A 14,198-nucleotide genomic window follows, 5' to 3' on the forward strand; every position below is an offset into this window, starting at 1 on the left:
AGATCAAAGCTTCCAGCCTGCCTGGGCCTCACCTAGGTTTCACCTGAGCAGTTGAAGGGAATTCTCTGAGTGACCTCCTGGGGGAGGGGGTGCAGGTCCCACCCGCCACCCTTCAACACTCCAGGAGGCCCCACCCACCTCACGCAGGCCTCAGGTGCTGGAAGCCCTAGGGGCCACCTTTACTTGACACATCCAGATATGGGGGACACGCTGCATACCACCCCCACCCCTACCCGCTCTTTCACCTGGGGTTTCTGGCCAGGACTCAGAGGCTCCTTTATGTGGCCTGTTAGCCTCCCATCTGTTAATTCTGCAGGTTATACTTTGGGACAGTGTCATGGGCAGGAGGCACAGCCCTGAGTCCTGTCCTAGCTCCACTACTTATTGCTGTGTGACCCTGGGCCAGTGACTTAACCTCTCTAAGCTTTAGCTATCAGCTGGGAATGGTAATACTGTCTTTGCAGGGTTTTAGTGAAGATTAGACTTCATTTAAATCACCGCCAGCCAGAACAGGCAGTTGATGTATGACAGGAACTATTATTTTGTGATTTTCCTTTTTCCCCTTCAAGACTGCCCTTGGTTACTTCGTCCCGGGTAAACCTTGGGGCTTGGTTTCATTCTGCCTCTCCCTGACCTTTGAGGAGGCTCCAAACCCCAGGGTCCATCTTCTTGTCCAACCCTCTTCACTTATGGGTCTTCATCATTCTGGGAGGGGAGCAGGGCAGGAAGGGTTGTGAGTGAAGAGGGCCCAGATGCTCCTAAGTGCCTTCCAGGCACCTTCTGGGCCACCTGCATAGTGAGATCAGATTAGGCCTTCCTGGTCCAATCACCCCTCCCTTGTACCAGGGGCCTCAGTATCCCAGTGGTGTGGCTGGGAAAGTGGCCCCAGAATTCCTCAGGTGGAAAGGGTCTGGAGCGTCTGGCCTTGGCCCTGGGGGTGCGATGCTCTGCCCTGGTTAATGATTACTCTGTATGTTAAGAGAGCAGGGCAGGGGGAGGCCCCGCCCTCCCAGCTCCTGAACCACTGGTTGCACCTGAGGTATGTCAGCATTTGGGTGCTCCCTGCTTTTTTTTGTTTTGTTTTGTTCCCTGCTTTAATGTGGCAGCCTTGCTCTGGGGCACATGGGATGGGGGGAGCAGGGAGTAGGGGCTTGGATTCACAGATTGACAGGCAGCCTGTGCCCTTGGAGTCCTAGGGACAGACTTAGGACTCACAAAACCTGGGTGAAATGTAAGCTAGGGTATAACAGGCCCCTGTGGTTTGGCACCAGCCATGTGAGCAGACCCTACAATGATACATCAGGTGAGCAGGCCCTTTCTAGCCCCCCAAACCCCCTTCGCTCCTCCTCTCCTGGCCTCAGACCCTGCAGAGGTGTCCCAGCTAGAAGGTAGTACATGGTTAGGGCTTTGGGGCAGCTGGGCTCGGGTTCCAATCCCACCTCTGCCACCTCCAGGCTCCGTGACCCTGGGCAAGTCACTGCACCTTTCTGAGCACCCATTTCCTCATCTGAAACAAGAGAATACTAAATCCCTACCTTGCAGGTGTCAGTGAGCCAAGGTGCGGGAAGTATTTAGCTCATAATGAATACCTGGGGAACGGTAGCAATTATTACTACTGTAGTTTTTGTTATTAGGAGAAAGTGAAAGTTGGATCTTGGTTTTGGGTAACCAGGGCAACATTGGCTCACGGGATGAACTGGAGGATTTGGGCCTGGGGAAGGCCTGGGGAGATCCCAGGAACACATATGAGAGAGTGTCCCAGGAACACGTATGAGAGGGCTGAAAGGATGGTGAGAACAGGGCTTTGGCGGGATCTCTGTCTACCCCAGGCCCACCTTGGTCCTCCCAGCTTTCACTCCTCCCTGGGCTGGGTCTTGAGGCTGGTGCTGGCCAAGAATGGAGGAGGAGGGAGAAATGTTTATTTTGATAACATTAGGGCATTCTCCCCCACTGGCAGCTGCTATTTTGAGAGCCCCGGAGAGCAGGGGCTATGGTTAAATTAGGTAATGTTGCTCCAGAAGGAATGTGTGAAGCAGGGCGAGGCTGCAGGGAAGGGACAGTTGGTTCACTCCATGTACAATTAAACTGCAGCTTTGGACAAGAGCAGATCGGGCTGCTTTATAAGGCGATGGAGGGGGAGGCTGCTGGAAGCTGCCGCTGGGGGAGTGGAAGTGATGGTGCAAGGCCTTTCTTGGGGGAGCTTGGGCTTTTGCCTGGAGGCCTGTCTGGCCCAGCAGGGGCCTGCAATGGGGCTGAGGGGCAGGGCTGGTGTGTCCTCAGCTCCAGGCCCCTGGCTGCCACTGAGGCTGGTGGGGCTCAGGATGGTGTGATGCATGGGGAAGGATGGATCTGCAGACATGGCCTCGAATCCTGCTTTTGCCTTAATTTTTTTTTTTTTTTTTTAAATTTTTGGCCACACCGCATAGCACGCGGGATCTTAGTTCCCCGGTCAGGAATCAAACCCGTGTCCCCTGCAGTGGAAGCGCAGAGTCTTAACCACTGGACCGCCAGGGAAGTCCCCTGCTTCTGCCTTGAGTCCTAGCCTTCTGTGCTTGGGCAAGCCACTCAACCTCGCAGGACCTCAGTATTATTGGGGTGATATAACGGTTCTAGGGATGATTCTTAGTGATTAAATCTCTAGAAGAAAAAGTATAGCTGACTTTTATTGAGGGCTGCTGTGTGCAAGGTGCTGTTCTAGTCCCTTTTTGTTCCCATAACCTAAAGGGTGGTCCACGCACCAGCAGCTGGGGCCTCACCTGGGAGCTTGTTAGAAATGCAGTCTCAGGCCCCATCCAAACCTACGAATCCGAATCCGTACACTAACAAGATCCCAAGATCCCATGCTGATTCCTGTGCATGTTAAAGGTGGAGAAGCTCTGCTTTATGTACATTGTCATTTTATCTTTTTTTTTGGTTGTGTTGGGTCTTCGTTGCTGCGCGCGGGCTTTCTGTAGTTGTGGCGAGAGGGGGCTACTCTTCATTGCGGTGCACGGACTTCTCATTGCGGTGGCTTCTCTTTGCTGCGGAGCAGGGGCTCTAGGCACGGGCTTCAGTAGTTGTGGCACGTGGGCTCCGTAGTTGTGGCACGTGGGCTCAGTAGTTGTGGCTCACAGGCTTAGCTGCTCCACGGCATGTGGGATCTTCCCGGACCAGAGCTCGAACCCGCGTCCCCTGAATTGGCAGGCGGATTCTTAACCACTGCGCCACCAGGGAAGCCCTGTCTCATTTTATCTTGAAAACCACCCCCATGATGTAGGAATTATCATTGGACAGTTGTGAAAACTGGGGCGTGGAGAGATGGCCAACATAGAAGCGCCATCAGTGTTGATTTTCTTCACTATTCTCCTCCTCCTTCCCCTCTTTTGGTCTGAGCTGGGGTTGAGGAGAAGAATGGGGTGTCCAAGCTCCTAGCAGGACTGGAGAGGGACAAGAATATCCCTTGTCTTTGAGACTTAATCAGACTCTTTTCTCCATTTGCCCACGGGATCAGCACAGCTGGACCTGAGTCATCTCCCCAAAGTCATTCCACGCTTCCTGTCCTTGGAGGAAGGTGGGGCAAGAAAAGGGTTCTCAGGCTTCCCTGGTGGCGCAGTGGTTGAGAGTCCGCCTGCCGATGCAGGGGACACGGGTTCGTGTCCCGGTCCGGGAGGATCCCAGCATGCCGCGGAGCAGCTGGGCCCGTGAGCCATGGCCGCTGAGCCTGCGCGTCCGGAGCCTATGCTCCGCGACAGGAGAGGCCACAGCAGTGAGAGGCCCACGTACCGAAAAAAAAAAAAAAGAAAGAAAAGGGTTCTCTACTGTGCTTGTGGCCACTGCTTGGCAGATTGGGGAGTGGGGCAGAGGGGAGTCAGAGCAGGAGCTTCCCGGGGCTCAGTTAGGGTCACCCCTTCTATCACTGGTACTCTTGGGACTGAGTCAATCTAGCAGCAAATATTTTAAGGAACATCTACTATGTACCCAGCCCTGGGAGAGTATCCTAAATTTCTCCCAATTCTGTAGACTCTTCATTATACAGAAAAGAAAAAGAAAAAAAAACGTGTTGCTATAGTTTATTTAGCACTTACCATGTGCCACATGCTGTGCTAAGCATCTGACTTGCATTATCTGTTATCTGTTTAATTTCACTGTCAGTTTCCTCTATAAAATGGGGTTGTTAAGAAGGTAATATTTGTCAAGTGCCTGGCGCATAGTGTTTGTCAAATAAATGTAATAAGCACAAATAATCTCCCAACAAGGTGGGCACTATCATTGCCCCCATCTTACAGATGTACAAATTGAGGTCCAGGGCAGGGAAGGGACTTGCCTGTCAGGATCACAGGAGATTAGGGCAGAATCGTAAGACACTGAGTCCCCAAACTTCTAAGCCACTATTAAAATTCAATTCAATTTAGTAAATATTGTTTATTATCCACTAGCTGTTGCTTGGCATTGGGCAGTGTCTAAAGGTTAAAAAATATATATATATATATATAGTATATCATATATAAATATGATGAAAAAAACTCAAGCTGATGTTTGTTCCCAAGGAGCTTTGGTTCCAGCAAGAGAGTAGAGACATTTACTCAAGTGTCTGTATTTAAGACCAAATCTCTAGCCCTCTAAGAGGTAGAAATTAAGTCCTACGGATGTATGGGGGAGAAAGATGTCTTTGTGGGGGGTCCAGGAAGACTTCAGAGTGGAGGTGGTAATTAAGCCAGGCCTTGAAGGATGGATGAGTAGATTAGATTAGGAGGCAGAGCAATAGCATTCTGGGAGGAGGGAACAGCATACATAAAGGCTCAGAGGCAGGAAAATGTGCCATGTGAGAGTGTCGTGCAGATCTCAGGAGCCTTGGGGGGCTGCGTGGGGTCTGGGGTGATGAGGTGGGGAAGGCCAAGCCCAGCTGTCTGAAGATTCCCAGCATTCTCAAAGATTTGGTTCCTCAACCAGCTGCGATTAGTATGTCATCATTCTGCCTTTTCTTCATGTCTTCATGTCAAGAAATCAAAGACTTTTATAAATGGCCCGTCTGGTCAGCGTGTGATAACCACCGACAGACTTCGCGCCAAAAGCAAGAGACTTGATGCCTTGATCAACCAGGCAGCCTTATCGCCCACGCACGTACAATTTCCGTTAGTCTCTGCCAGGGTTGATATTGACCCTGGGTCGGGGCACAAGAGAGGGGCCAGGCCTGGGTTCTGATTTCTTCTTTGTGGCTTGCCTGCTGTGTGGCTTTGGGCAAGCCTCAATTTCCTCCTTTGTCAAATGGAGATAGCACTCCCTCCAGGATTGGTGTAAGGACTGGTGATGGTGTAAATCTGCACTGTCCAGTATGGTGACTGCCAGCCCACATGTGGCTGTTTAAGATTTAATTAAAGGAAATTCAAGTTTCTCAGCTGCACCAGCTGCATTTCAAGTGCTCGATAGCCACAGGTGGCTCATGGCTACCTTATTGGACAAAGTAGGTATAGAACATTTCCATCACTGCAGAAAGTTCTGTTGGATAGCACCAGTGCATATAAAGTGCCGCGTGCACTCAGTAAGGAATCACTGTTGTCATTTTTACTAGATCCCTGTCCTGTTTTGGAAGCCCCAGTCTGTGGAGGCCTGCGAGACCCCTGGGCCCTGATGGAGGCAGACAGGATTGCCCCCCTTGCCACACTGTGCCAGACCCACTTTCTGCTTAGCGCTGGGGAGGTCTCACCCTCCCCTTGCCTAACTCCATACGTAATGTTGGAAAGTCCGTGACTCAGCTCCATCCAGCCCACCCTTCCCCCCTAAATTTCCCACCCACTCCCCTCAGCCTGTCTCTGCTTAGTTCCCCATTCAGCTGCTGGCATCTGGACTCTCCACGTCCAGCCTCGGAGATTCCCACTGCCCATTCTCGGGGTGGGGGTGGGGGGCCTCCCGTGGCAGTCCCCAGCTCCCAGCAGAGGTGCTGGCTGCCTGGGCTGCCTGGGCCCCTCTCGGCAGGGCGGAGATGATAGTTTGTTGTGATGGGGGCAGTGGGCAGCCTGCCTGCTCTAACGCGCCTGTATCTGGGAGCCAAGCATGCTGTTTGCACTTGGCCGGGCCTCAGGGTCTGGCCTGGTGCCCATGAGGGCTGGCCTGCTTTGGCACCCCTGGTTACAAAGGCCGGTCATGGGCCTCCGCCTGGTCGGGAACGCCAGGAGCTGTTCACGGGCTGAGTCCTGGGTGCCACGGGGAGAGTCATGGCTGGCACCTGGAGCTGGAGTGCAGGACAGATTCCTGGCTGTGGCTGGGCCCTGGGTGCTGAGCGGGGACAAGGCCCAGGCAGGCGTAGGCAGGGTGCAAACTCTTTGCGGGGGGGGGGGGGGGGGGGGAGTTGGGGAGGAGGCTGTCCCGTGCATTGAAGGATGTTATCAGCATCCCTTGACTCGGGCAGGCAAGAAGTTGTGCTGGGTGGTTCAGGTTGGTCTGGTCTGTATGTGGCATTCACACCTGTGGGGAGGAGCTTCGGGTCTGAGGTGCCAGAAAAGCTCAAGGTCACCTCCCAGCCTCATACTCTCCCCTCCCCCTTCTTTTGGCCCCTCCCTCATCAGCTGGGAGGTGGACAAACAGGCATGGCTGGTCCATGAGGCTGAAGACATGGAGGCCCAGAAGGAGATGTAACCTATCTGAGATCACACAGCCAGTCTGGAGGAATCAGGTCCTTGACTGAACACCTTGCGTACTTTTTCTCCCACCCTCTCCCTCCCCACGGGAGTTCTGATGGACTCAGTAGCCCCTGGACTCTTTGCTGAGAAGGAGGGTTGGAATTCTAGCTCTGCCACTTACTCCTTCTGTGATCTTGGCCAGCCTCTCTGAGCCTCATGTTCCTCATGTGGGGAATGGGGATAATTATAACTCACTCCCAGGGCAATTATGGGTATTAGATAACTGGCCTCCTGGATGTTTCCAGAACATTCAAAGGATACTCCTGCCTTGGGGCCTTTACCGCTGCTGTTCCCTGTGCTCAGAGAGCTCTTCTTTGTGCATGCACCAGCTTCCTTCACACTTCTGTGCCACAGAAGTGGCACGGATGGCCTGTGTAAAATAGCAGCCTCCACCCAGCCACTCCGTGTCCCCCTCACCCTGCCGTATTTTCCCTTTCAGCACTTTCAGCATTTAACAAGTACTGGTTTATGATCCAGCTGCTCCATGATGGCAGAGAACATGCATGGCTCATATACCTACTCACACGATAGTTCTTGGTTATCTTCCCTTCTCCTTCCCGACACTTCCCAATACCTAATGGCCACTGTTTATTGGGCCCTTGCTGTGTGCCAGACCCTCCCTGTGCTAAGCGACTCACAGCTGAGCTCTGTGAATGTCACAGGGTGCGCCTCACGGCCCGTGTCACTTCCGTGTCAGAGATGAGGGGTGGGAGGTGCTGCAGTGACTTGCCAAAAGCCTCCCGACTGGCAAGTTGCAGAGCTGGGCCTCCAACCGGGTTAATCCTACCCCAGAGCTTACACTGTGCCACCTCCTACCCTGGGTTAGCAAGATCGGAGCCTTCATCCAAACTTGGGGCTCAGAATCCATGTTTGACAGGATTGAATGAATCAGGTTTAGGGGTGGCTTTCAATATTTTGGGGGTCCCCCTTCCAGCCCTCTCTTCTCCTGTGATTGGTTATTTACAACTGTTCCAACCTTCCCAGAATGACAGGTGCCCTTTGGCTGCGGAGCCCCAGAGACCAAGCCAAGGCCCCAGGGGCAGGGCAGGGAGCAGGGGGTGGGCGAGGTCCTGGCTGTCCCTGGGCTGTCCCGGGGTAGGTGGACAGGATGTTCCCCCCAGGCAGCCGACATTCCTGGTCGAAGGTGGCAGGCAGTGGGAGATTTATCATTTCCGGTAACCCAAGTCCCTGGGAGGTGAATTCTCCCTGCCAAGGACACGCACCCCTTGCTTGCCAGCCCTTCCTGCCATTTCCTCTGCTGGGCCTGTCTGACTGGGTCTTGGGGCGGGCCAGAGGAACCAGTTCTCAATCCCAGAGGTTGAGACTGGGGTCTCAGGCCTTGATCAGCCCACCGCAAAGACCCAGCCTAATGCCACCATCCTAGAGTCCTCATCTGTGCGGCCCGGACCCCAGCCTTGGGGAAGGGTGGGAAGAAGGGAGCATCGTGGAAAGTGAAGGGCCCTGTGTTAAGAGCCAGGACACCTGGGTCCTGAGTCTACCTCTGCCATCAGCTTGCGGGGAGACTTCTTCCTCTCTTCCTTGAGCTGCTGCGTCCCCTCTGAGTACCCAGCACTGCTGTAAGAGCTCTGCATACATAATCCAACTTCTCCTTGTGACAATGCTCCAGTGGGGAGGGACGCTAAAATGAAGCTCCAAGAGGTCACGTCACCCAGAGGCAGTCAGGCAGAGATGGGTGTGAATTCAGCCCCTTCAACACTTGCTGGGCCTCCTTAATGTCCTTACTTGCCCTCTCTGGGCCTCGGTTTCCCTTTCTGATAAGTGAGGGTGTTGGGCTAGGTGATCCCTTCCTGCCCCGACAGTCCAGGACCCAGGAATCCATCGGAGCCTTTTGTAGGTAGGTTCCTCTTGAGCCCTGTCTAGCCTGTAAGGGGGCAGAACAGGGATTATTCTCCCCAGGGGTTTCTGAGGAGCTCACTCTCTTGGCGTGTAGGTCTTGGTGGGGTAGGAGTGGGAGGAGAGGAAAGGCAAGAAGTGACACTTGAACCTAGTAAGTGTCAGACACTGGGTTAAGCTCTTGGGCTGTCCTGCTTTATTCTCCCCAGGGGTTTCTGAGGAGCTCACTCTCTTGGCGTGTAGGTCTTGGTGGGGTAGGAGTGGGAGGAGAGGAAAGGCAAGAAGTGACACTTGAACCTAGTAAGTGTCAGACACTGGGTTAAGCTCTTGGGGTGTCCTTCTGAATGTTCACAAAAGGCTTGTGAGGTGGGTATTTTTTTTTTTTTTGAGGTGTCTATTTTGATTCCTGTTTTACAGATGAGGCATCAGAGGCTCAGAGAGGTCAAGTGATTTACTCAGGGCTGCACAGCTAGGAAGTTGCCAGGCTGGGGTGTCCAGTCAGCTCTAACTGGTGTGAGGTGGCATGTGGCTAACACACGTTTCCTAGGATGGCTTTGATTTATGAATAAAATAATATAAAAATAGTCTTTCCAGGCACTTCCCTGGTAGTCTAGTGGTTAAGACTCTGCGCTTCCACCTCAGGGGGCGTGGGTTGGATCGCTGGTCGGGGAACTAAGATCCCACGTGCCACGCGGCGTGGCCAAAAAAAAAAAAAGTCCTTCCAAAACACTGTGAACATGTCCTAGAGTTTGAAATCCAGACTACATCTCCCAGGCTGCCTCTGACACCCGGAAGTGGCCCAAGAATCCTTTGTTAAACTGTTCTTCATGTTCGCTTTGGAAAATAAGGTCAGTGGTAATTATGGGTAGGCAGGAGTTCAGAGGAGCAAGAGCCGCGTAGGCTGCAGCAGACTGGACAGGCTCGGCACTGAGCTGGGAGTGGAGCTATGGGGGCTGAGAGGGGTCTGGGGTGGGGCCAGGCCAGGCTGAGTTCACAGGCTCCAAGAAGGGTCCCTGCAGGGCTTGCAACCCCGGCCATTTGCCAGGAAAACCACAAGGCCCCTCCTAGGACCCCCTTCCTACCCAGACCTGCCCAGCCACCTCCCCCCAGGGCGTCTGGGGCAGCCCAGGCTCCAAACAAGGCATGTTCAACCTGCAGACCTTTGCTCCAGCCCCTCCACCCTCACCCCAGACTTCCCAGGGAACTGGGGAAAGGGCTATGAGGTGGGACAGCGAGGCCTGCGTCCTGGCCAGTGAGCCCGGCAGGGCCAGGCACCCTGGGATTTGAGCAGTTGGCAGCATGAGGACTGAGATGACGCCAGCCAGCCGGCTCCCGCCCCCTCCTGCTGCGGGGCCCTTGGCCCTGAGGCCCCAGCAGCTGTCAGCAAGGAAGGGTGACAGAGTAGGACCAGAGGTGACCTCTCAGCCCACCCCTCTCCCCCTACTTGGGCCAGGCCCAGAACTCATACCAGCTGTTGTCAGCCACTGCCAAGCCTTGTTCCAGAGCCAGCAGTGGGCACCCCCGTCCTCTCCAGGACATCTTCCCATCATCCTTCATAGCTGCTGACCCTGGGGAGGGGTTGGGGCTAACATGGGGGACATGGTCACATCCCTAAATCCCTTTGATTTTACTAATGGCACAAAGGAACAAGAATAAATGCTCCTGTTTTTATGAAAGAGAAAACAGTTCCAGAGAGACCAAGTGATTTGCTTGAAGTCACACAGCTACTGAATGGCTGAATTCAGGCTCTTGGCTCCCAGCTCAGTGCTCACCCCGCTGCCTTTCTTGGGGGTGTTTTTGTGCAAGAATATAGAGACTTCAGCGTTCCTGGGTTTGATTCCCTCTTGTAGTTTTAGGCCGCTTTGTAGTTTTAGGACCCCAGGCAAGCTCCTTAACCACTTGGAGTGGAACTCGCATTTTCTTGCTTATAAAATAATAATAGTACCGACCTCTTGGGATTGCTGAGCAAATTAAATGAGATAATCAATGTAAAGTACTTAGCATAAGGCCTGGCATGGTCCAAGTGCCCAAAATGAGATCTGGCAATACTATCACCAAAGAGTATTAACCACCTGTGTACTCAGCACTGTGGGTGGTTCTGTGGGGGTTACAGACACATTCCACAAATATTTATATCAGTCAATAGATATTTATTTGGCACCTACTGTGTGCCAGGTGCGAGAAAAAGAGCAGTGACAAAACAGACAAGATTTCCACCCTGCTTACCTTCTCCCCCACATGGTAGCTGGGGAGACAGAGCTTCATTTTAACCACAGAAGCCTCCAAGTACTTTTACACCTACTGGTGGTATTATCCACATTTTGCAGATGAGAAAACTGCAAATGCAGAAAGTGTGGGCTGAGAAGATAAGTGGCTGAGCAGGGGCCAGGACCCAGCTCCTCCAAGGGTCTTAGGTAGCGGCCCTGAGGGCTTCCTGGAGGAGGCGGCACTTGTGCAGCATCCCTCAGGGCCTTAAGGCCTGGCGGGAGAGGTTGGGACACATCCACCACAATATGAGCAGCAACAATTTCAGGAAGGCCTTGCAGAGGTCAAGGCCTCTTGTTCCCCAGGAATGAGGCCCAGCCAGAGCTTTAAATACCCCATGCAGCCCAAAATAGCCCCCATTGTCTTGGCCTACAGCTGGGGAGATCCAGGAGAATCCTGAGGGAGGCAGACCTTGGAGGTGGGGAGCAGGAGGAGGTCTCCAAGCACTTCCCTCTAGGGTGCGGGTGGTGTTTTTGTGAAGACTCTTCCATTTGGCTCCTGCAGGAAGGCCTGCCTTGTGGAAAGGGTGGAGCAGCTGCCTAGACTCTGCGTGAGCAACATGCAGCCAAGGGGGGAGCCTGGTGGGTGGGGGACTCCCAGAGAGGGCCATGTGCCCAAGTGAAGGTGCTCCTTTGTACCCCAGGGATGTGTGTGCTTTGGCCCACTGGGCCCTCCTCTGTGGGCAGGCCTAGCCAGGTCCCCTGCCCCAGGCCTCCTGGCACCCTCTCCTGCTCTGGCTATTTTGGGCACTGGCTGTGTTCAGGCATGGGGAGGGATGGGTAATCCTGCCCAGACCGAGGATGCTGGGGGCGCCCCCTGGACCACCATTCCAGCCTCTTGGATCTTTGAACACTATGGCCTCTGCCCCTTACCTCATTGTCAAAGGGTCATGGTCAGTGGACTCCAGTGGGATGCTGGCCACCCCCCCACCCCGGCAAGGGTAAAGAAGGGTGCCAGATAAATCTTTACCCTCAGGGCATTCATGCTGTCAGTATCAGGAATAGTTGTGCTGCTTCTTTTTTTTTTTTTTTTTAATTAATTTTTTTTTTTTTTGCCCTACCCAGGTACGTGGGGAGTTTCTTGCCTTTTGGGAGGTCTGAGGTCTTCTGCCAGCATCATTGCTGTGCGGGCTTTCTCCAGTTGTGGCGAGCGGGGGGGCCACTCTTCCTTGCAGTGCACAGGCTTCTCATTGCAGTTGCTTCTCTTGTTGCAGAGCATGGGCTCTAGGCATGTAGGCCTCAGCAGCCATGGCACATGGGCTTCAGTAGCTGTGGCTCGCGGGCTCTAGAGTGCAGGCTCAGCAGCTGTGGCGCACGGGCCTAGCTGCTCTGCAGCATGTGGGATCCTCCTGGACCAGGGCTCGAACCCGTGTCCCCTGCATTGAAAGGTGGATTCCTAACCATTGCGCCACCAGGGAAGCCCAGTTGTGCTTCTTCTAAGCAACGGGTTTGTTTTTACCTCCTGGGACACAGAATCCAGGGACTGGTCAGGTTTCCTTCTTCCCACTGGCCACTAGAAAACTTAGAACCTAATGCATTGTCGCTTTCCCAGAACTCCAGAATTGAGCACATGCTTCCCGTCTACTCGTCTCACTCCAGTCCAGGCCCTGTCTGCTGTAATACAGTTTTGCTTATGCATTTTTAGTTGGTTTTCTCTTGCTGTTACGTGTATATCTTTGTTAGCTGCTTTGAGTCTTAATGGAACAGCGAAGTGGGGGAGGTGTAAATGGGTAATTGACGATGATGAAGATGGTAACCGTTCGCTGGTCAGTTTCCTGAAGTCTGTTCCTTATGGCTTGGTCCTCACTTTGTAGTTCCCTCCCTGAGCCCCACTCTCTGTGCTGGTGGGAGTCACAGCCTAGAATTTTAGAATTCTAACATTTCAGGGTTTCAGTGTCATAAAATGGCAAAGCCAGAAGGAACCTTTGGGATCGTCTAAGCTGAAAACTTTTAAACTTATTATTAAGCAGTGCAACCCTTGTTTCAATCAAAATAATGGTATTTTGGTTAAATACTATTATATTTTGATAAATAACAGCAAACACTTATAGAGCCTCCACCATGTGCTAGCATTTTACAACAACCCTATGAGGTAGATACTATTATTATAAATTATCATGCCCATTTTACAGCTGAGGAAACAGAGGCACAGAGAGGTGAAGTGACTTGCTTACAGCTAACCAGGGACTAAACCAGACATATTATGTAGAAGGTCAGAATATAAAATGGGAAAAGATGGAATTTGTTTTTTATTGAAGTGAGTATTTGGGGGAGGGGGCCCAAACTCTACCTGTTCCCCCCCACCCCCTGAGGACAGACTGGAAAACAGTGATCTAGGCCTACTGCGTCATTTGACAAGGGAGCCTGAGGCCCAGAGAGGGGAAGGGACTTGCCCAAGACACCAGGGTGAGCTGGAAGCCCATTCTCCATCCCTCATGGCCCACCTGCTGCCTGGAGGACCACCAACCCCTCCCACCTCCCCTCGCCCCCAACAATCCCCCGTCCCCATCTCTGCACTCAGCAGCTGAGCCCGCCCTCGATCACTCCACTCCCTTTGTCTTTGGGCGTGGATACCCTGGGACCTTCTTCTTGATCCTAGGGCACTGGGAGTGACCAGGTGCTGGGCTACCCTCCTTGTCCTCTCTGAGGGGCTCATCTTCTGAGAGGGCAGCTGATGGCCAGGGAGGGAAGGAGCAGCCCCTGTCTGGGTTTTCTCACCCCAGGAGAGAGCATATCCTCCTGCCACCAGCTAGCTGTCACCTGGCCTGCTTTTCCTTTGTCAGCCCTTCTCATGTGGCCTTGGGGCTTTTCTGTCTTCAGGAACCCCCTTTTCAAAACCCCTGTGGTGGTGGCTCACAGCTTACGTCTAAAGCCTTCCTTTGGGAGAACTAGCTGGCAGCTAGCTGAGGGAAAGGTGGATGTTTGGGGTGGGTGTTCCCAAAGTATGTTCTGTGGAACCCTAGTCCCATGAGGTCTGCAGGAAGAAAGGGTTCCAAATTAAGCACATTTGGGAAACACTAAATAGTTGTCCCCCTTCCCTCATCATGGTATTTGGGACATTTAGGACTTAGGGAACCAGCTCAGCTTTGTGCAGCCAGCCTTTCCCAGAAGTGTTTGTCTGCATGACCTTCCCTTATACCTATTCCTGTCCAGAGTTACTGTGCCCTGGAATGGACATTAGTCATGAGGAAAGGGGACAGGGAGGGTGCCTCAAAAGGAAGGGGCCCTTCCTCTTATTTCCAGCTCTGTTGCCCACAGGGCTATCTTCAACCATGGGCTCAGCCCTGCCTGCCCCTCCTCCCCCTCCAGGAAGCAGATGAGGAAAGCCCCGGGGGCAGGGGGAGCTGGGCTTTTTGGCTGCAGCTGTTGGGCTGCCATTCCAGCCTGTTTTTTCCTGTTGCTGATGCCCACGGGAGCAAGCAGG

The 14,198-nt window shown here is 53.2% G+C and overlaps 1 protein-coding gene across 1 annotated transcript in view; it reads left to right on the forward strand.

Moving 5' to 3' along the window:
- The first annotated feature begins 9,809 nt into the window (after positions 1 to 9,809).
- Positions 9,810 to 14,198, forward strand: part of HSPG2 (heparan sulfate proteoglycan 2) — an 88,570-nt gene continuing 84,181 nt past the window's right edge. The window contains exon 1 of the mRNA XM_007459310.1: positions 9,810 to 9,911. Coding sequence (XP_007459372.1) covers positions 9,810 to 9,911 — 102 coding nt within the window. The remainder of the gene's footprint in view (positions 9,912 to 14,198) is intronic.

The sequence above is a fragment of the Lipotes vexillifer genome, unplaced genomic scaffold (genome assembly GCF_000442215.2).
Source record: "Lipotes vexillifer unplaced genomic scaffold, Lipotes_vexillifer_v1.1 scaffold496, whole genome shotgun sequence".
NCBI classification, from domain to species: Eukaryota; Metazoa; Chordata; class Mammalia; order Artiodactyla; family Lipotidae; genus Lipotes; species Lipotes vexillifer.